Below are 24094 nucleotides of genomic sequence, written 5' to 3' on the forward strand. Positions count from 1 at the left end.
AAGGTCATACTGCCCTCTGTTGAGAGGTATTTGTGAACTCAAGCCTCGTCCCCCAAATTACTCGGTGCTACTGTAGCTGCAATACTACCAGATATAGGGGACGAGAGAAGAATAAAGTGGTAACTGTCAACTGAAATGAACGAGGTTGTAGATGTAAATGTTTGTGTACAATTTGTATGCTTCGTTGATGCTGGGCTACTGGATTTCTGGTTTCTTTCCATACCATTATGTATTCAGTCATAAATGATAACGTTAGTCAAAGGTAAGTTTCTTTAATTTAATCTTTATTCTCCATGAGGGATAGTATGTCCTTGGTCAGTTTTCCGGTGTGTTTGTTATGGTTAATATTCATTCATTTTTCAATTCAATTCAATTCATCATGTTCTGAACATTGTTCATTGCCTTGCTTGGTAATTGTATACATTGTATTTTCTATTTGTAATTAATTTGTACTGTAATTTGTATTTTGTAAGTACGTAGATTAGAATTCGTAATTTTTATTGTGGTGTTTTGTCATGATTGTTTTCTACTACTACATGTACTACTTCTAGCAAATTACGGCCAATCAACCAAAACAAAATTCTTTGTGGATGGGGTGGTGGAGTGTCTTCGATAACGAAGCAGCACGTACTTTATATTATAGATAGTAGAAAGGAAGAAGAAGAAGAAAGATTGTATTGTACCAATAAATATGCTAGCCTCGCCACAGATTTTTCTCAATTGTCAAATTGACGAAAGGCATTGCCATTGTGATTGATTGTGCTGTGGGAAGGAAAAGGGGGCATATTATTGAAATAAAACAAGCCCCCTTGGCCTTTTCCTTCTCACAATTTGCCCTTCGACTATCAAGAAAAAAATCAGCCAGGCAGGTCTAGCTAGTACTAGTAGTGATGTCATGCTCATAAAATTACACCAAACACAAACAAAACAAGAACACAAATTGTTTGCGCTACGTGCTCTCCATTTACAAAGAGCTCTGCAGCCGATTTCGCAAAACGCTAGAATTAATCCTATCTCAAGTTAACTCTAGGATGGATTCAATGTGTCCTACTGTCTATGGATACAGAAATTAACTCGTTTTAAGCCCTAAGATTAATCCTAAGTTAGGTGAAATCAACGGCTGGAACATGACAACTTGGGAGCATCACGCTCAGTCATACTCAAACTATTTTTAGTTCTAGTTTAAATTAGATTGGGGGAGATAAATCACAGTCATCGCATAATGAAATGCCTGAGAATTAATTTCTTTGCTTTTTGAAATCTTATCCATTTGTTAGTTGATGAATCTGACGCAGCCTGTATAACGAATGATACACGAGCAAGATGTCCCAGACTGTGACTATGACGGAGACAGGTATCAGGTAAGTTTGCAAGTTCAATCCAAGCATAGAAATTTGCTTAGCGTGAAATTTCTTCCTTTATAAAACAGGATTACCAACCAAATTTCTATTTGATGCATACATGTATATTGGCTTGTTACTGGTACTCAGCTAATGTTTGCTTATCCTGAAAAGCACATGGAAATTTGGTTGGTCATCCTGTTTTTTTTATCAAGGCAAAACTTTCATGCTGAGCAAAATTTTGTGCTTAGCAGCTCTATGAAATTGGGCCCAGATTGTTGATGTATTTAGCATTAGATCCATACTAAAAAATGTTTTTCTTTTGAAAAGTACCGACATCCAACTGAAAATTTTGTATTCATTTATTATGACTAATGTAGCGATTACATCGTAAAACAAAATTGTATTTGTATTTTGCACCTTTTCTGTTTGTTAAATTACTATCACTTTGATATTTCACATTTACAAAGGAGCACTGTCGATGGGATCACAGCGAGACATTAAATAGGACATAGAAGCCATTTTTATTTTGCAAGGGCCAAAAATTCCATTTGTGTCCGTTTTAAATAAAGTCAGTGAGAATTTGTTTTTAGGTTCTCCAAGTCCCAAACCAGGGGCAACAGGCAATTGCCTCCCTGGCCTGCTTTTAACTCGAGGCCTGCAGTAATTCTGTATTTTGTTTACCTTGTCTTCTGACAGCGCCCTCGAGGGATCACCAAGACATAGTAAACACATGGGTGATACGGAGACAGTTGTGTTCAGTAACTGCAAGTCTGGACTCGGTGAGTAGTCTTACTCCTTGGTAGGAGACTAGTCTGTTCCAATATTAAGGTATTCCTTGAGAATAGTCTAAATATTCAGGATTTAAAGTCTGTTGGAAACTATTTTACTTGTTGCAATGGAACAGATTGTGTGTTTGCTGAAGGCCTGATATACACTGAAGCAATGGAGGCTGATGCTTTTATGTCACCCAGTTATTTTTTTTTAGGTCAGCGCCCGACGTGTGAATTATTACTGTAAAATATTACATTTCATTTTACTTAGATCTTTCACAGCTACAGTGTCAATTGTCATAATATGTTGGGTGTTGTGGCTAAGGGGTCTATTTCACCGGACTCAAGCTATGGTGTTGTCAGTAGCAGAGTGAGGGTTTTAAATCCCAGTCATGACACTTGTTCCCTTTAGCAAGATACTTCAACATAATTTTTTTTTTAACAATTGGGAAGCGGTAAGGTGAGTGGTGCCTTCTGCTCTACCCTTACTCTATGGGTTGACAGCCCAAGTCAGTTTATTGTAAGGCCTCCCCTTGAAGTGGCCATCTGGCCTTGTGAATTAGGTGATACCTCATAAAAACAAAACTATACAAAAATTTCTCAATTCTCAATCCATCTATTTTGTAAAATTACAATGTAGGTACATGACAAAGTAAATATTGATAAGTCATCCATGATTTCACTTTCTTATAATCCTTCAGGAATTAAGATTATCGGAGGTAAGAGTGAGATTGAAGAAGGAAGGGATTATGGCATCTTCATTAGACGGATTATCCCTAGAGGATTAGCTGAACAAAGCGGTAAGTAGTTAAAATTGTCAAGATCCAGTTTTATTACAGTGCCCAATGTCATAGAGCCTGTAAGCACAACATTTTGCTTAGCACCAAAAACTTTTGCTTAGCACAAAAACTTTTGCTTAGCACGAAAAAACTTTCGCTTAGCAAAAATAGGTTACCAGCCAGAACACTATACAGTTGCCATTGCAGCAACTGGTACCGCTTTCATTTCTTGCTGAGCCAAGAAATGTGCTGCGAAGAATTTTCTGCTAAACAGCCTAATGAAATTGGACCCTGCTTCTTAGCAAAGAGTATGTTGCTAGTGGAAATACACATTCGCATTTTCTACCGCCCTGTGGAGACTTCTTTTGTTGTAAATTCCATGAACGTTTCTCCCTTTAGAATTTCCCTGTGGAGAACTAATGTTCCTGTAGACTGGGCAAGTCTCGCGCTTACTTGAACTTGGGACCTGGCAAAGCTCACAAGTGTAACCAAAGTGGACCAAAAAAAACGTGCAAATGCACGTCCCTTGCTCAGTATTTAGTCTGAATCTGAATTATATAGCCAGCAAAGCATCCTAACGGAAACATCACACCAACTTTTTGTAGAGAAGACAATGAAGAAATTTCAGTTTTAAGATGTACATGTAGGAGGAAAACCCCTGTATGGAGAACCCACTGAGTCAGGTAGGAATTGAGCAACCCTAATCCACATGCAAGGCTCCAGTCCGGGCTTAATCCGAGGTCCACAGAGGTGAAAGGAAGGGACCGATCCACTGAGCCAACTTTCTTAAGGTAGCAAATACTAGTTGTTCTGCTATACTTCTCTTCACAACTATACATTCCTTTGTTTCAGGACGTCTTTGTGAAGGGGACCAGATTCTCAGTGTGAATGGTGAAAGCTTACTGCGGGTTTCCAATGAACAGTAAGTAAACCACAGTTCTATCATACACTGTGGTACAGTTGTACAACCATTTTAGTCTCTGAGCTGGGGTCCCATCTTTGATAAAAATTTCCCTGTTCCGCCGGGAGGAGAATATTTTAAGGAATTCAAAGGTTGAAGGACATTGGAAAGCTCCTGGCCGATAAACATGAATAAATTGTCTAATTATCCTTTTTTATTTCAGGGCAGTCCAGTATCTTCGTAATGCATCAGCGACCAATAACGTCACTATGGTGATAACAAGGAATGCGTCGGCAACGTGAGTACCACAGCTAATCTTACAAACCATCTTATATAGATCTTATAATAGACTTGTCACTCTCCTGAGTGTCATTTTGGGTGTCAAAATCGTATACAACCATGCACAAAAGAGAGTTGACACCCAAAAATGCGCGCATTGTTCGGCGGCGCGTTCTGTATTGTGTGAGAAATCAATAGCTCCTACCCCTTGCATAACGCGAAACGCCACAGGTACGCTGAGGTTATGCGCATGTTTTGTCTGATGATCTGCCTCCTTTTTGAGAGTGTGACGTCATATGCAATGGGTCTATTGCCCTGAAGTCGCAAGCTGCTGCTAAATCAAGCTCAAGGAGATCCACTCAACTCATGTCTTGTTATCTCCGTTTTTTCTTGACAGACACAAATTTTCATTGCTGTTAGAAAGTCAACTTGCTAACACAAGAAACACTTTCAACTTGGATTCACAGTCGGTTTCATCAGATCAAGCATCAGATAGCAATGATGGAGGTGAGTTAATGATTTAAAGAGAATGTGTACATTTGGTTATCACTCTTAAGCCGGCCTCAGGTTGACCTTGCGTCAAAAAAAAAACGTCGGCGACTGACTTTTCAAGATCACACTGCAGCTGAGCTAAGACCTTTGGGAACTTTTCAGTCGGCGATTATTTACGACCTGAGCGTAACTGCGATGATTTTAAGACAATCGCAGCTTGACAAAATTAACAGTTCCAGATTAGAACAATTTCAACTTGTACTATGTGATCCCGACGGTCGGGAACCAATCGCAGGCGCACGATTTCTCAGTAATTGTGACCTGAGCATATTTTGTCTGCGCATTGCCGACGGTTTGTTGCGGGCACAAGAAAAGCGTAGGTCGACCTGAGGCCGGCTTTAAAGTTAATGGAAATACAAACCTGTGGTTAGAAGCCTACCGCAGCTTCCAAAGCTATAAGGTATTTAAAAAAAAAACTTTTAACTTTTAACAGTTTTTATGCCCCAAATTTTGAATCTGAGGTTGTGTATTCTTATTGGGGATTTGTCTTCCTGCTTGGACGTTCACTCTGGTGATATCTCAAAAACAGATTATTACAATGTATTTTAAAGAACACGTTGCCTTGGATCGGACGAGTTGGTCTTTAAAAAGCATTTGTAACCGTTTGTTATAAAATGCATAAAAAATTATGGTTAGAAAGATGTTTTAAAAGTAGAATACAATGATCCACACAAATTTGCCTCGAAATTGTGTTGTTTTCCTTTTACTTTGCGAACTAACACAATCGGCCATTTATGAACATTTATCAAAAATTATCAAAAATTTGACTCCCATAAATGGCAGACCGTGTAAAAGGAAAACCCTGCAATTTTGAGGCATGTTTGTGTGGATCATTGTATTCTACTTTTACAACATCTTTCTAACCATATACATTTGATAACAAACGATTACAAACTCTTTTTCAAAGACCAACTCGACCGATCCTAGGCAACGTGTTCCTTTAAAGCCATTGGACACTTTCGGTAAACAGTGTTGTCCAAAGGCCCACACTTTGTGTATCACAACTTATATATTAAATAACAAACCTGTGAAAGTTTAGGCTCAATCGTCATCGGAGTCAGGAGAAAATAATGGGAAAACCCACCCTTGTTTCCACACGTTTCGCCGTGTCATGACATGTGTTTACTATAATCCATAATTCGCGTTGTTGAGAATTGATAATTGTTTTAATGTTTTCTCAAAAAGTAAAGCATTTCATGGAATAATATTTCAAGAGAAGTCTTTTACCATTACCTTCTGTAAACCCTGTAAGTTATTTGTAAATCTGTGATTTTTTTTTTTTTTCTGTTTCGAAAGTGTATAATTGTGTATCTACATTTCTATAGGGTTACACAAATCCAACGGTTCTTAAAACCAGAGGTCCAGTTGCCTTAAAGTGGCTATGGCTGAATTAATTAATCTGTCTGTAGTACATCATTAAAAGCAAACAGCCACAGCCACTGATGCTATATTTGGCTGCAATTTGCAATTATTGAAGCCCCCTTTATAATAAGACCTTTGCTAATATCTTTGTCCTACATGTATATCTCGTTAGCGAACTAATGACCACACGCACTTTTGTTATTTTATATAGATTTTTTTGTTATATGATTCATCATTGAAAGTATTTGAATCTCAGCACAGTCAAGGACACAAACAAGTTATGCAAATCTTGTCTTGGGCCCATTTGTTTTATATGTTCTCTCAAATTTAGACTTTCAAATAGCTATTTTTGTAGATTGAGTAAGTTAATGGGCTTTCTGGTGAGGGAATTGCATGAAAACATCTGCCAATTTTAATTGGTTGTTTACCAAAGGAAATTATTATCTGGATGCTGATCTTATTTCGTGTTTATCAGACATGTACAAACGATTTTCCATGTTACATAAATTTTCTGCATTGTGCTTTTCATTTTCAGTGGTATGTGCTTTTTTTATTATTTTGGAACGACATTATCTGCCAAATTCATATAAAAACAGAAATCCTTACATAAATTTCTTTCCCCTAAAATCAGTCCATGACAACAAAAAAATACATTTGTTGAAATGAATTATTGCTTAAGCAGAAAATATTGGTTAACTTAATAATCTGGTACTTTGAGCCCAATACCAGTCAAGGATGGTACATGTGACATGGCATTTGGCTGGTAATCTGATTCTAGGCCCCTAAAATTTTAAGTATTTTTTATTTAAAAACACCATTGAACCAGCATGTAAATAGATAATTCATTAGTAAAATCCTTGTGACTTTAAACTTTCTTTTAACTTCTTAGCTCCAAGACGTTGGTCATCCCAGAGAGAAAGAACCTCCAACCAGTCTCCATCTCCAAGTGTAGTTTCCTCCTCAGGACCTGGAGACCTCAGTCCTGAGTCTGCTAATATCAGGTAAGAAAAATCTGATCATTTTTATCATTGAGTTCTTCAATGGCCGTTTAAAGCCGGCAGGGTCGGCGGCCGTGTGATAAATCACACTTTATCGCACGGCAACAACCCTGCAAGGTTTTAAACGGACATTTAAGAACGAGTCACTACTCTTTTATTCCCATTCATAAATGCCCTTTTGTTAAAAAACGTTAAAAAATACAATTATAGACACTCTAACAATTGAAAATTAGAGGTTTGAAATATTTTTTTCAAAAACTTTGTGAAGAATCTGTTCGATGCGCATGGGTTGTGTGTACGTGCGCACGCTCAGATTACGCGCTGTCACTATAGCTATGAATTGTGTTCCGCTAGATAACCTTGCGCACCCGACACGCAGAAGCCAGCTTGTTATAAACAGCTCCAGCTGGTAATTATCAAAGGTTTAAACACCCCCATGTGACGCATTCTCCACCAATAGGAATAGAGAAACTGTCTGGGGTATTTATGAATGTTTGATTAATGAATGCTCTGTGACAAAATAATTCTCTAGTCAAATGATCTACTCACCTACTCAAGGTGTTGGTCTTTGGGCAGTTGTTAAAAGAGTGAAGCATAGAGTGCAGTACAGTTAAAAAAAAATCTGAACTTGTGGTATTTTAGCTGGTAACCTATTTGTCCTGTATCAAAAGTTTAATATTGTTTTTTATCAGGGTACCAAACGCACGTGAGATTGTTATAAATAAGCTGAGTGGTCTAGGGCTGAGTATAGCGGGAGGTATCGATCGTTCTGATGGGCCATCGATATACATCCAAAATGTTCATCAAGACGGAGATTGTTACAGGGTAAGTTGTTGTTTATTGCACAAGAGTGAGTAGAATACAGGTTACACGTAAGTACCACAAGGCCATATGCACAGGTGCTTTATTTGTTTATATTATTCCATGAGTGTGGTGAGAGAAAAATTGATCTTCAAGCAAACTTCCTGTACAGCTAAAAAATACCGCAATACGCAGAGTTAGAGCTGCGCATTACACAGGATGGTACAATGTATATGGATCATCACACTGTTGTTGCCATGGATCATCCAATCAGAATCAAGGATTTATGTTTGCTTATTCTGCTTGGCTTGTTGATGACGTTCAATCAAATTAGCATTTGATTTGACCTTTGGACTGGCACAAAATTCCTCTTTGGAATGTACAGACCGTTTAATTTTGCTGTTCGATAGTGTCATCAAATGAAATTTAATTTTACACCATTTTAACAAAAGGTTTAGAGACTTGTAGAACCTTTTTGATTGAAAACCATGAGAGGATAATTTTATGAGTTTCAATGTTCCAAATCTTGATTTCAGGATGGGCGATTGAGAGTTGGTGATTGTCTTTTGTCCGTTAACGGAGAATCCTTGACAGGTCTGACTAATGAAGTAGCTGTGAGGATCCTAACCCGAGAATCACTCAGGTAATGCATACATTCAGAGTATAATCTGTCATACAGCTATCTTATCTTCCACTTTGGTGTGTAATTTTTGTCTTTTATCCTACACCAATATGTATGAAAGGGAAAGATTACGTTTGGTTTTCACTCTTAAAATTAATGCCGATAACAACTTTTGGTTAGTAGCTTACAGCAGCTTTCAATAGTATAAAGCATTTTGAGAAACATTTCACTTCAAAGTAATTTGGTTAGGTTTTTGTGCTCCAAAATTTGAATCTGAGAAGCAATACTGTCAGTAACTTTTTAAATAGCGCTTTATACACCCAAAGGGCGTCTCAACGCGCTTCCAACATTAGTACCCCTGGTCACTGGGCCATTTAACTAACTCCTTTAACCATCTCAGATCCCTGGGCAGCCAGTGCTGGCAACTATGTAGCACACTAAGCTAAATCAATCACAAGAACCATCTCTGCCCTCACAGTATTCCATTCACCCGTGGGTGGAGAGAATCAATTACAGTAAAGTGTCTCAGGGACACAAGTGTCAAGACCGGGACTCAAACCCACACCCTGCTGAACAGATAAACCAGAGCTTGAGTTTGGTGCTCTTATCTTCTCGGCCACGACACCCCATGACGTACTCTGTGTTTATTCTTTGCAGAAGTGACATCAGTACCCTTCGTCTCGTCTACATTCCTGGTGGTTCTCCCATGATGCATCACGGTCATCCGTCTCGACAAACACCTAGTTCCAGCTACGCCTCTTCCCCGAGCTCAAACCCATCACCTCAACGTTACCTATCTGAGCCCGGTAACCAACATCCCCAAGGGTTACCGTACACTGGGACAAGCCACCCGCTACCTAGCAGACAGTCGCCCCATGGGGGTGTAGGGTTGCCCCCTTCACCCCATATGGGAATGTCGCCAATGAATGGTCATGACCAAGGTAATGGATTAGTCTCTTCACAAGCAGTTAATCAGTCCACTTCACCACCATTGTATGGACAGGCAATGATCAACGGTTACCCATTATCAGGTATGATAATAAATAAACCTGAAACCTGAAACCTGAAAAAAATAAAAAATAAATACAAAATTGTGATTGACCCATCCTTTATTCTCGATTCCTAAACTCATGGACAAAGCTCAACCCCTTTTCTACAAAATCTGGTGTATAAAATGTAAACAAGGGATATCTATCATCAGCAAGAATGTTTTATACAGTTCAAAGTATACGTACTATGTACTGGCTCAGTGACACATAGATGGGCAGCAAAACTACACGTAGGGTGACATTGCCTCAAACTCCACGCCCATAAACTTTGTACATAGCTCTTTACTAGAAGAAGACAAAGCTTTAATGATGTCATCGGGTGTTGAAGTAATTTAAATTAAAGTTTACTATTAAAAATCAATACTTTAAGAACCTTGCAATGTATTTTACAACTTAAACATTATCAAATAGGGCTTTAAAACATGAACAAATGCTACACACAGAGTGACATCAATGATGTCACTCTCTGTGTAGCATTTGCTCTGCGATCATTATTTTGACTTGTCAATCGTTTGAAACCGGAACTTGAAGTGAAGAAAATATACCTGTGCCTCGTTTTGGGGTCTGCAAACAACATCAACTGGACTCGTCTTCTAGTTTTCTTGATTGGTTTTTATTGTCCCAAACAGCTCTTAGCCAACCAGCTCCTTCCCACATTGCTATGCCGTTACATCTTCAACAACGTCTTCACATTCAACCAGCTCTGTCTTCAACTCCACAAACTGACAACATTAACGGTAAATGCTTGTCTTTTTTACTGTTGTACTCTACGCCTACGTAGTTTTGTATAATATAAAGTTGTTAGTTTTTTTACCAATCTGTGTGTGGATTTCTATATATTTTTTAAATGTGAAAAAAAAAAAAATCAGGCATGAAATTCTTCCTAATTTTTCTTCCTAATTATTAGCATAAAACCTTACTTGGTAACAAGTAATGGGGACCCGCTGATAGTATAATACACTGTGAGAAACGGCTCCCTCTGAAGTATCGTAGTTTTTGGAGAAAGAAGTAATTTTCCACGAATTTGATTTTGAGACCTCTGAAAAGAAGTGTTCTGCTTTTTGATATCTACATGTACCTGGGGCGAAAGGTTGAAAATCGGCAGAAAAATTAAGCTTTGAGTGGATCATTGTTAACAACTGCAGAGTGGGTTCTAAATGGTCTCTACTTTTCACTCTAGTGATATGTACATACATGTATGTTATGCCAACCCTTGCACTAATTTGTCCTCAGGACATCACAACCGTGTACCCCAACCACACAGCACACAGCCTGAGCCATCCCCAGTCCTGCCTGCTAACAGTATTACCATGGCAACCCAACATCATGGCCAATCGGCATCTTCGTTAGCCACTCCCACTATCGCTACATTATCACCAAGCCCCGCCCGCCCAAGGGGGATGTCTCGAAGTAGACGTTTGTCCCTTGATCCTCACGTGAGGTTAAGGGTCGACAAACTGGAAGTGGTAAGTCCAACAAGATTGCAGACTCGTTAGCTTTATAATAAGCATTTGTAAGGTCCACTTTCATGTAAACCATTCAAAGGCGCTGATCTAGTAAAAGAATTGTCAAATTGTAGGGAAACAATTGTGTTAAAAGTTTCTGCTGGAAGAGAGTGATGTTATTCATTTGAAGTGAATTCCAAAGTCTTGGTGCTATGTTAAGAGAGATCGAGGAACATGAAGCGATTGCTAATAGATTCAATTCAATTCAGATCTCTGGCCTGTTCTAGTTGTATGGGGCGTCAACAGATTTTGTAATACTGACCCAATTTGGAATAGTGCTTTAGGGAGGGAGGGAGTAGTGGCCCAATAAGGAATGGTGCCTTAAAGACATGAACACCTTTGGTAATTATAGGGCAAAGCTGAGCCGTACAAAATTTGTTGACGTCTTGTACAACTACAACTCATTTTAACTTTGCATTCCAATGTTTGGTTGTAATGTTGTGTGAAAAACAATAATTCACAGACTGCTTGGATGGGAGCTGAATCTATCACATGTACTTTCATTATTCTGGTGCTGATGGCGACACACCAGACAGACGAGCCAACTGGCCAGTCACGCTTTATTTTTTATTTTTAACTCTTTCAGTTCCCATTTTTTTTTCCTTTTGAACCTAAAATGCCCATGTGAGGTTTTACAAAAATCTGTATAGTCACAAGTTATCGCTTTTATTTGAGTTCCTCAGATACAGTTGCTATGTCAGATGGTTTCGGGCAAGCCAAACAAAATGCATCTTTCTCACCAAACAAAATGCATCTTGCTTTTTTCATGTTGCTGGTACATCCCAAAGTAATTTTTGAGTGGTCACCATAGAGCTATATATATTGACTAGAGCGCTTACTTGCTCTGCGTTTTGAAGCCACTCTGGGTGCAGACATGTTTGCGTGACTACGGAACGATTTTAATTTGAAAAGAACACACATTGCCGCGATTTTTTAACATGTGCGCTTACCTACGCAACTGCCCATTCGCGTACGTCCGCGCTGCGAAAACCGTAAGTTCGACTTGATTGACGTACTAAAAAAGCATACACGCATTTTAAACATGATGCGCATGACACTCGCAGTTTGTATGCTCATCAGCAGATTGTGCGTTCACATTTGCTGCATTTTTTGGTTCGTAACACATAGAAAAGAACAAAGGCACTATCATGCAAATAGCCGTACAACTGTTGTACAAAGTTTCAAGCTTTTGTATTGGTTTGTACATAAACCTTATTGCGTGTATAACATGTATAACGGGGTGTTAGCGCTCTAGTCAATATATGTATATATAGCTCTATAGCTGTATGGTGGTAACTGATAATGCCCTCTCGTGATAACATGTTTGTTAAGGTTCGACATGTATGATTGATGGCACATTTTCGAGTACATAAAAAAGATTGTATGTGTACGACCTTGACACTGAATAAGTTAACTTTCTAATAATTTGAGATTTGTGCATTGAATAAAATCAATTTTATCTCACTTTAACATCCAACTTAGGCTTTGAAATATCTTGGTATAGATCCATCGGAAGAGGAAAAGATGGAACTGAGAAGACGACTGCAAGTGGACCAATCAGGAATGGTGCCATATGGAGGTGATATATTTGTTTTATCTGGGGTTGATTTCACAAAGGATTAGGGTTAGGACTATAGTCCTAATTTAGGACTAGTCCTAAGAGATATCAAAAATGTACGGCTCGTTCTAAGTTAGGACTAGTAACTCGTCCTAACTCAAGATAAGACTAGGCCTAACTCTTTGCGAAATCCACCCATGTGCTCTTAATAAACAGGGTTTGCATGCAATTACATTCAAGTACATCTCTATGTAGAATAGTGTAAAGAGAAAAAGCAAAATTCTTCTTACACTTTTAGGGGGGAGGTAGGGGGTATTGACAAAGTGTACGGTTTGTACGCTTTTGAAAATGTGAATAGTTGTGAACAACCTCTTAGTATTTTCTAATACACCTGTTTTATTTCCATCTACTTCAGTCTTTGTTGCCGTCTCCAGAGAGTTATTTAAGATGCAGCTTGATGAAAGTGTTCTAGGAGCGGGGTCATTGACCTTTGCAGCCCACGACGTCACTGACTTTGCAGAGCCGCCACCATTCCAACAACAGGTAAAATACTTGTGATTTAAACATGAGCCCAAGTTCAGAGACCTGCCTAAGTACAGAAATATGTTGCTTACTAGAATAGGTTACCAGCTAAAATACCATGAAATATATACTGTTTGTGACTGGTTACCTGCACAGATTTCCACATAGCTGTAATTTTCTGCTAAGCTGGTCTATGAAGAAATTTATTACACCACTGGTATTAAACAATATGACCCATCGTTTGTTGTAAGGATCAGACAAGTACTTTAGGACCAATGAGTTCGATATTCCAACTCGCTATGTGTATGCTTTCATGTGAGATTCTCACATCTAACATCAACAGTATTACAATAACATGCATAGAGGATATTACAGATGTTTCTCTGACAGTCATTCTACTGAAATACTAAGTTTGGAATTCCGTGCATATTGAGTTATGCGCAACCCTTATAAAATGAAAATTCATGCCAAGTAGTGCACGCAACACGGATACATGAAACTTTATGCATTGCTTGGCGTGTATGCTTATTTTACGTGTTACGCAGTTAAGCTTGGGCGATATCACGATATTATCGGATATCGCGATATTAATTTGGAAACGATTTCGATATCGGATGGATTTGGTTTTAATCGAGATTATCGCGATAATCGCGATATATCGCGATATCGATTAAATATCGCGATGTATTTGCTAGCTGAGACATCTTGCACCCCATAGGTTTGGAGTAAAACCAGAAGAATAGGTCATTAGAACACCTCTCTTATGCTATGACTGCCTCTTCTACAACTTTCACTTGGAGTTAGAAGACTGATGATGTCAAATTTAATTAATCGCGATTATATCGAATATCGCGATATATTGTCGGCGATATATCGTGAATAAAATAAATCGATAACGCCCAAGCTTATACGCAGTATGCATAACAAAAGACAGACGCATGGATTTCCGGCGTAAAAAAGTACAATGTTTTTATTATTAATTTTGTTTTTTTACCCGTTCACCGATGTGTGTTAGCACTGTATACTCGGTACTTTTCCCGAGTCCTGTGAACAAATATCACAGGCATGTTACTCGGGTGGGATTCGAACCCACGACCCTTTCAATTCTAGAGCAGTGTCTTTACCAACTAGACTACCGAGGTTGCCCGGCAGCTTGAGGCAGTTCGAATCCTATGTTTTGGTAGCCGGTACCACAACGATAATATAATGTTTTTATTGTTTTAGCCACAGCGCGCAGGTTTAGACACAGTACCGAATGGTGAGTTAGAAACGATGAGGAGACAACGCGATGAAGCACTCAGAGAAGTGGAAAGATTAAAAGTAAGTCACTCGCAATCTATCAGTTTAGGTTTTAGTGTCAATTTATAACTACTAGTCAGAATTGACCCTGCTTTGATGAAAATTTAAAACTAAAAGAATCTGAAACTAACCCGGCTATTATATATCTTCACAGGGATGCAAACATGGAAATTTGTGCTTCTGTAATGTTTTGTATGCATCTGAAATGTTTTCAAGAAATGGTTTGTACGCATTCATCGACTGTGTTTTTTTTGTTTTTTTTATATTTATTTATTTTTATCTGTTAAAGGTACAACTTCAAGAGAAAGATCGATCCTTCAATTTAGCCGAGGAAGAGTTACTCAGAATTCGCAAGGTTTGTGTCACTCGGATATTATTTATGTTGTGTTTTTTGTTTTGTTTTTAATCGTAGCTGCTGAACCAAAAGACTGTTTTTTTTTTACAATCTATAAAACCATTGGAAATGTCTTCAAACACTTAACAACCGCTATACAGAGTGTGACCCCATTGGGCCGTAACACCTTGTAAACCCTCATAAGGTACTGCATAATTGAATCTCAGAATTCATAACTTAAAAATCCTATCTTTCTGTATAACTGTACATGTATATTGCTCAGTGCCATGAGTAACTTGTTGGCTGATACGTCTGCTATATAAGACTTCAAATTAATATTATAATATTATTTAACATTGACTTTAAGTTCAAACCTAGTAAATAAAAACTTTATATTGGAAAGAAAATTAAACTCTCAAACAAGACATTGGACTGATAAGGTAAAAATGTGTCACAAAAATTTGAAGACGTTTCTCACGAACACCTTGTTTTTGTTATATACAAAAGGTAAAATTGTATTTCAATCTTATTTTGGTATTCCTTGGTTTTCCCCAGGAGGCTCAAGGAGCCATCCATGAGAGTAGAGCCTTAAAGAGTCGTGTCCATCTTGCTGAAGCTGCCCAACACGAGGCTCGTAATATTGAGATAGACTACGAAGAGGTGGTTCATTTATTGGAAGCTGAAGTTGAAAGGTTACAACGGAGGAGTAATAGGACACCACCACAGGTAGAATACTTCTCACTTTTATTTTCAGAAAGTAATGACTGAGTAAATTTACTTGTTGAAACAAATATTTTTGTTACAAACCTTTTAAATGGTTTTGATTTTTGTTTCTTAGTCTGTTCTGTTTTGAAATTTAGCAAATTGACAGAACAGCAAATGTTCAGAAAGCCGTGACCTAAATGGTGTATATTTGTTTTATATCTTTAAACTTTTGAGTTTGTTTCAAACTATTTGACAATTGTGCCATATGTGGGTTTGAGTCCCAGTCGAGGCACTTGTGTCCTTGAGCAAGATACTTAAATACCACTTTTTCCCCTTTTGATGGGAAATTAAGCTGTAGGTCCATTTTATGTGAATGGTCGAGCACGTAAGAGAACCCAGAACACTTTATCATGGATGAATAGGGGTGAACTTTTGCTTACAGGTTTCCTCAGGCTTGTAAACCACAGTGATTAAAATTCACTTACGAGGTATCCTTTGTTTCATTCCCAGAATTATACAATAATGATAATAATCCTAGATTCTAAACATGCTAAAAGGCAGATCCATAGCGACAACAGTATGATATACACTCATATTGATATCAAACCATGTTTTATATTGTGCTATTTTAAACTACGCATCAACTTTTCTTGAAGATAAATTAAAGACAACTTGGCCTTTGGAAAAAATATAGCACATCTGCTTCCCATATCTAACTTTGCCTTCTGACTCAATGGAAATAGGATGCATAAGTGCTATAGTTTTACTCTACTCCACAAGTGCTTAAATGATAACTAAATATGCCCTTTAATCTGTTTGTGGTTCACTTTTTAACTCTGTATTTTATTAGGCCCACTATTTATCTGCTGGAAGGTTTATCCCATTTTATTGTTGTACCTTTTTACTGGTGACTGTATTTTGATGTGAGCAATAAGGCCAAATGAATTTCCCTTGCAGGGACAGTAAAGTTGTTGTTGTATTGACCTACGTGTATTTCTTTATGTTTCCAGTCTAATCCAGTTGATATCGAGAACCTGCAGAAGAGATTGGCAATACTTAGCTGTGAGCTGAGGAAAGCTACTATTAGCAAGAGAACATATGAAGTAGCAACAGAGAACTTACTGCAGTTTGCTGAGGTAGGAAAAGTAATGAGACCATTTCAGAACTGACTCGGCGGTACAGTTAATTACGATCCTATAAGCTAAAGTAGTAGTCCAAGTCTATTTTCTATACCATCTGCCCTGGTAACAGGTAAAAGCAGGACAGTTCTTTTCAGAACTGAGAAGTCTCCAGAACCCCCGATTATATACTCCGCGGCAGTAGAATAAAGCAAGACATTTCCCTAAGAGCAAACTCTACCTGGCAAGTAGATACACACATGGTGTTACCGCAAACCAAATATACATTAATAATAACCATTCATAATTTTTGTCATGTCTGTCTAAAAGTCACTGCTGACTACAGACATCCTTGCCCTTCCTTTAGCCCAGTTTTAAAAGAAAAGATACAATCGAGTACCAAGAAAAAACTGATACCTGTTTTCTGAGGTTGGGTTGGGCGACCTTGCCTTTCCTTCAAGCTGAGGTTGATAACAGTTTTGATATGAAGTACACAGAGAAAACTTAACCCCTTTTAGCTGAGACAGGTTTGGGATTAAGTACGGTCAGAGAATGATAATGGGTGTAAGATAGGGGTAGATTGGGCATGGGCATCCTTCCCCTTTCCTAAAAGTGAGTTTTATAACAGTAGATATGAAGTAGACAGAGAAAACTGTCTGGGGTAGGGTTTGGTCAGAGAATGATAACGGTTGTAAAATATAGGCGTTCTTGCCCTTCAAGTTAAAGTTGTTACTGGGCCTAATTTGATAGAGCTGCTTAAGTACGAAATTTGATCAAGCTAAACAAACCCTTGCTCAGTAAAATTAGATTACCTGCCAAGACTCCCCTCAATTGTTATGCTAAGTAAACAACACCTAAATACAAAGCAATGTATATGGCATGAAATTTTGTCCAGTTTGTGCAAAATAAGCAAGCTATTTTTGTACCTAAGCAAAATGTGTGCTTAAGCAGCTCTATGAAATTTGCCCCTGGTTAAAAGTACCTTTAGCATAAATTTAACAGATTTTGAGCCGTACACGTAAAAGATTTGTGTTATTATTATTAATCTTTTATTGATTATTTTAATTACCATAATCGATATTCCTACTATCATACACATCCAGTCTACAACTTGCATGCAATGCATGATCAAATCAAGATTAATCACTACTGTCACAATGTCATAATTACTCATAGAGAAATAATCCCACATTTCCTCTAGATTTATCTCTGTCTTATCAACCGTTAATTTCTCCACGCAGGTTGTTCATGAGTACTCCAGTAACGGGCCTAATTCCATGAGTAGCGGCCCCAGGGGGCGTGGGGAGAGTGCCAGACGGGGTAATACTGGCTTCATTCCCCCTGGGTATCTGGCTAAACATAGCAAGCACGGTCCCTTTAATCTCGCCACTGAGGCTAAGGAAACTGTGAAGGCTGTCAAGAAACTGCTGGAAGTTGAGCGTAAGTTTTTTTTTCTGTTTGAGTTTTTTTTGGCCGCAGTATTTTCATTCTGAATTGTTGTGAGGTTTTGGAACAATAACTTTTCTTTGAAAATATCATTTTTTTTTTTATTTTCCAAGGTTGGGCCTAATCAGTTTAACTTGAGTTCAGTGGCCAATGCATCGTAAAATTTATTTTAAAAAAACTTAAAAAAAACTATAGGTTCATTTATTAAACATTAGAAAACACCAATAAACAGGGAAATGCTAAAAGGACTAAAGGCTAATAAACAAAATATACATCAAAAGCCAAAATTAAAAGTTACTGGTTGTATGGCTTTTGACTGGCATCCCTGAATAAAGATAAAACAATATTGGGAGACCACAATTTTACCACAATGACATGAGTGAAGATTTTATAATTCTTGTATGTTTCCAATCAGATTTCTGGGGTTTTGGGGGATTTTTTTAAAGTCACCTGGAAGTGGTATTATTTCAAAATAAAGCTTTTGTCACTAATATATGTGTTTTGATGAGTGGAATGTGAATAAACAGTTAACTAAGGTTTTAAAAAATCAGTTCTTATGTTATTTGCACGTTTAAGAGAAGACACCGACCCGAGAGGGCGCTGTTTGTGACGTCAATCGAGGCAGACTTTGCCTGTAATGCGTAGAGTAAACACAATTGCAAAGTACATGTACGGACCAAGTTGTGAGTTTGTACGTTTCCAAAAAAATTTGTGTATTGCTGCTGAATGCAGAAAAACACTTTTTGAAATGTACCAACTCATGACTTGGACGAACATGTACTTTGCACGTGTGTTTACTATACGCATTGCAGGCGGAGTCAGCCCCCCAAACAACTTTTTTTTTTTTTTTTAACATATAAATCGTGACAAACAATTACTAAAAAAATTGTTTTATTGTTCGTAAGCATATACTCTTATGTTTGAAAGAAAAAAAAATTATATTTCCAGGTGACTTTCATATTTTCTTTTTTTTAATTTTTTTTTTATATATATTTTTTTTACCCATGAGAAGACTAGGGACTAAACTTTTTTGTTGAACAACATTAAAAAAAAAAAAAAAATAGAATTACATTGACAACTAAAAATATCGTTTTGTTTTTATGTTGCAGCTTTGCCTTATGGTTGGGAGGAAGCCTACACAGCGGACGGTATGAAGTACTTCTTAAAGTAAGTACATCAATCTAAAGAAATAATAACATTTTTCAAATCTAGAGGATGAAAAGCTAAACTTTTTGATTACGTTATCCAATTAAACTGTGACGTCATAAAACATTGTCAAGAATATTTCCCACGTTAGAACGTAGTTCACTTTATAGAATGAGTCAACCTGGTTTGTGGTTTGAGCATCTTTTGAGTCTTTGAATTAAGGGTAACAGTGAGGGTCACACCTGTACGAGGAAAATGTAAATTTCTACTGGAACTTTTTCTCCCGATTCGACTAGCCACTGGAGTTTATAAGCGGGATGGTCACGTATCAAGATAACATTCATGATAACTTTATTATAACCCATTCTAAATCCACCTGGCTTATAGTCAAGTCAAGTATCAAAAGGTTTGTAAGCTAAGTGGTCAATTTTCGAGATACATTCATGATACCCTTCTTATAACCTGTTCTAGATCTTCCTCACTGAGAGTTGATGCTCTATTATGATACCATGGTAGTATCTTGGGAGGTTTGTTAGCGAAGTGGTCAAGTGAAAAGATAACATTCATGATACCCTTCTTATAACCTGTTCTAGATCTGCCTCACTGAGAGTTGATGCTCTATTATGATACCATAATACAGTATATAGTAAGGTTTGTAAGCGAAGTGGTCAAGTATCAAGATAACATTCATGGTACCCTTCTTATAACCTGTTCTAGATCTCCCTCACTGAGAGTTGATGCTCTATTGTGATACCATGGTAGTATCTTGGGAGGTTTGTTAGCGAAGTGGTCAAGTGAAAAGATAACGTGCATGATACCCTTCTTGTAACCTGTTCTAGATCTGCCTCACTGAGAGTTGATGCTCTATTGTGATACCATGGTAGTATCTTGGGAGGTTTGTTAGCGAAGTGGTCAAGTGAAAAGATAACGTGCATGATACCCTTCTTATAACCTGTTCTAGATCTGCCTCACTGAGAGTTGATGCTCTATTATGATACCATGGTAGTATCTTGGGAGGTTTGTTAGCGAAGTGGTCAAGTGAAAAGATAACGTGCATGATACCCTTCTTATAACCTGTTCTAGATCTGCCTCACTGAGAGTTGATGCTCTATTATGATACCATGGTAGTATCTTGGGAGGTTTGTTAGCGAAGTGGTCAAGTGAAAAGATAACGTGCATGATACCCTTCTTATAACCTGTTCTAGATCTGCCTCACTGAGAGTTGATGCTCTATTGTGATACCATGGTAGTATCTTGGGAGGTTTGTTCGCGAAGTGGTCAAGTGAAAAGATAACGTGCATGATACCCTTCTTATAACCTGTTCTAAATCTGCCTCACTGAGAGTTGATGCTCTATTGTGATACCATGGTAGTATCTTGGGAGGTTTGTTAGCGAAGTGGTCAAGTGAAAAGATAACGTGCATGATACCCTTCTTGTAACCTGTTCTAGATCTGCCTCACTGAGAGTTGATGCTCTATTGTGATACCATGGTAGTATCTTGGGAGGTTTGTTAGCGAAGTGGTCAAGTGAAAAGATAACGTGCATGATACCCTTCTTGAAACCTGTTCTAGATCTGCCTCACTGAGAGTTGATGCTCTATTGTGATACCATGGTAGTATCTTGGGAGGTTTGTTAGCGAAGTGGTCAAGTGAAAAGATAACGTGCATGATACCCTTCTTATAACCTGTTCCAAATCCAGAGTAGATGCTCTATTATGATACCGTGACAGTACCATTGGATGTTTATAAACAAAATGGTCATTTCTAGCAGCTTGCTAATATACAACTGGGAATTATTTAGCGTTTTAAGGGGCTTCCGTCAGTGCCTTCATAAATTCTCAAGGCATGGGATCAAATGATTGTTTGGTGCATTTAAAAACTTATTTGTTTTGCTGATTTCATTGATGGATGTGTTTGGGGTTGTTTTGCCTCCACGATTTTGATTTTTCTTTATATTCCTGTATTGATGTTATTGGTTTTTTTGTTTTAACAGTCATGTGACCCAGGGTACAACATGGATTCACCCGATCTCAAACGTCAATCATCTGCCGAATATCGACGAGAATGCCCAAGAACTGCCCGAAACAAGAGCATAAAGCGCAATGTATAAACCATTTATCATCATTTTTACTATTATAATGTCTCTAGCCAGTCACAATGTGCCTAGAGGTCATAAGTCACAACCAAGTTACAGACTTTAAATTCAAGACACAACGAGTATCAGATAAAACCTGAATCAACAGCGAGAATGATCTAGCCAATCACAAAGGTGCCTGAAGGTCAGATGTCACAGTTATCCCCATTGAACAGTACTGGAGTAAGAGTGTTTAAAAACAATAGATCAGATGACGGAGGTGTCACCAGCCAATCACAAAGCTGTCAAATGTCACACGTACCACACTTGAACAGTAACAAAGCAGAGAGTTAAATAATAGGCCCAATATTTAAAAGTGCTGTCACTGCCCAATCGCAGAGGAAATTGCTGAACAGTATTTTCTACTTAACAGCTTCATGAAGTTGGCCTCTGATGTATTTTTATTTGTAGAGTGAAGTTAAACTTGAAGTGTACTCCTTTTAAAATATTGTAATATATTTCTGTACATAGGTGTACTTGAGTGGTTGTGAATGAATCAAGGCTTAAATTGTGTTATACATGTCTAACTGGCTGTCTTAAACTGAAGCAAATTTTGTATATTTGTAATTATATACTTCCAATAATTTATCTAATGTTAATAACAAGTCACAAAAAAGTACTAAAATATTATTTGAAAATGCTCTTTTCTACACATAGCACATAATGTACTTATCATTTTACAATATTTTTGTGCAGTGGCCATTTCATAATGTAATCGAATTGTCAGTTATTGCTACAGCTATGGCTGTTGCTAAGAGTGTTACCAAGGACGTCCTATACTTCAATGCATACTCTGTTTGATCCAGCCTTAGCCGTAGCCGCTAATTCAGACACAGCCTTAATGAGTACTGGAAGGGAATTTAGCTGGTTCTTTTTTAATATTATTATTCCTTATCATTCCATATTATATATAAGTGTTCCTTACTAATACTAGCATATTGTATTCTCTTATGCAAACATCTTATCAACACATTTAATTTATGTAAATGCAAAAGCAAACAATAATGAAATGGTTGAAGGGGCCATGACCAAACCAGGTTTGTGGTTGTATATGGAATTATGAACTCCAACCCAGTTACAGATTGTATACGAGGCAGGGGGCGGCAGGGCTGCTTGTAGTATAACTGTGTGGATAAAATTATTTAATGTTAAATTTATATACAGTGGTACACTTTTGTATTGCAGCATTAAATTTCGGGATCAGAACAGGTTTGTGTCTGGCTGTGCCTGGCTGTAAATTGAATTATGAACTCTCACCCAGTTACAGATGATATTCGGAGGGAGTGTATGCTTGTAGTAACTGGGTGGGAGTTAGTATTGTGCAGCCACATACATTGCATGCTTTGATCATGACGACACAACCCCTTTAATGGCTTCATGTTTCGACCCCAGCAGAAGTATTTTTGATAAAAGTTCTTGATTTGAACTGGAATGGTGAATTGAAACCCTTGTGTCATTGTTGTTTGTTTGTTTGTTTGTTTGTTTTTTTGTTTGTTTGTTTGTTTGTTTGTTTGTTTGTTTGTTTGTTTGTTTGTTTGTTTGTTTGTTATTGTCCTTTTTATGAATGATGGAAACACTTTATACAATAATTTCAATGAGTTTGTATTAAATTATTATTATTATTATTATTATTATTACTTTTTTATTTTTTTATTTTTTTATTTTTTTATTAAGTTTTTAGTTTCAGTTTTTTGTTGTAAAGTTAATTACCCACGTTCTGACACCCCTAATGTATGTTCCAAACCCTACCCAAGCTCTAGTATGTGGTTCACGATGGGTTATCTGAACATGCCAGGCCCCACTGTTTTGAGGTTTTGGGTTGGGATGAACATTGTGTATTTTACATACAGTGTTGCACCTTTTTTTCCAAAAAGTAGTGCACTCGGCCGCGCCTATTAAAGGCAGTGGACACTATTGGTAATTGTCAAAGACCAGTCTTCTCACTTGGTGTATCTCAACATATGCATTAAATAACAAACCTGTGAAAATTTGAGCTCAATCGGTCATCGAACTTCCGAGCTAATAATGAAAGAAAAATACCCTTGTCACACGAAGTTGTGTGCGTTTAGATAGTTGATTTCGAGACCTCAAGTTCTAAACTTGAGTTCTCGAAATCAAATTCGTGGAAAACTACTTCTCTCTCGAAAAATATGGCTCTTCAGAGGGAGCCATTTCTCACAATGTTTTATACCATAAACCTCTCCCCATTACTGGTCACCAAGAAAGGTTTTATGCTAAGAATTATTTTGAGTGATTACCAATAGTGTCCACTGCCTTTAAAGTTAAAGGACTTTTTAAAGTTACATAGTCAGATTTTCACAGGATACCCCCCCCCCCCCCGACTTATAAATATAAAAAAAACTAGACATGTATACAATACGAGTTTTAATTATCGCTTAAAAAAATCGGCCAAAATACGGACCAAACCTAATTATAAATTCTCTCTGAGTTTCGTAATTTGTTTGTCCCAGATTGCTTGACGTATAGTGTACTTTCGACCATTAATTTTTTGTAAGAAAGGGAAACAAAATTGTGTCGGGATGAAGTTGAGAAGAGTCATGTGGTCATTAGTTTGCTAATGAGATCTGGGAATACGAATATCTTTAGTAAGGCTCCTCCTTTTTAGATGGCTCACTTTTTCTCCCTGTCTCTCGCTCTCTTTGGAAAAGAAAAGAAAGATGTTTACCGATCTTGCCGATTTTTCTTGAATAGCCCTGCTTGTTGTCTAAATTTCTTTAAGTCATGCGGCCATTTAAAGAGAAAATGGGACCCCGCCTTCCATTTTACAATTAAGGTAGGCCATTAAACATGTATAGGTTTTCTCGGTCAATTTCGGCAAATGAGCAGTCAATTAAACCAACAAGCTATTCTA

The 24094-nt window shown here is 37.6% G+C and overlaps 1 protein-coding gene across 3 annotated transcripts; it reads left to right on the plus strand.

The window, feature by feature from the left end:
* The first annotated feature begins 177 nt into the window (after positions 1–177).
* On the plus strand, positions 178–22667 carry LOC117293761 (syntaxin-binding protein 4-like). Of its 3 annotated transcripts, none has more exons than XM_033776192.1 (22): positions 178–262; positions 1278–1361; positions 2040–2122; positions 2815–2913; positions 3745–3814; positions 4017–4091; positions 4470–4579; positions 6876–6987; positions 7677–7809; positions 8322–8428; positions 9065–9438; positions 10086–10193; positions 10690–10922; positions 12444–12540; positions 12935–13062; positions 14266–14361; positions 14630–14695; positions 15230–15400; positions 16390–16515; positions 17739–17937; positions 19053–19110; positions 21082–22667. In XM_033776192.1, the coding sequence occupies exons 2-22, from the start codon at positions 1324–1326 to the stop codon at positions 21182–21184; spliced, it is 2586 nt and encodes an 861-aa protein (XP_033632083.1). In that variant the 5' UTR covers positions 178–262; positions 1278–1323; the 3' UTR covers positions 21185–22667. The 3 variants fall into 3 exon arrangements, with proteins under 3 accessions (XP_033632083.1, XP_033632085.1, XP_033632086.1); XM_033776194.1 differs by having other exon boundaries at positions 14272–14361; XM_033776195.1 differs by having other exon boundaries at positions 9065–9348.
* The last annotated feature ends 1427 nt before the right edge of the window (positions 22668–24094 follow it).

Source organism: Asterias rubens, chromosome 8 (assembly GCF_902459465.1).
Source record: "Asterias rubens chromosome 8, eAstRub1.3, whole genome shotgun sequence".
Taxonomy (NCBI): Eukaryota; Metazoa; Echinodermata; class Asteroidea; order Forcipulatida; family Asteriidae; genus Asterias; species Asterias rubens.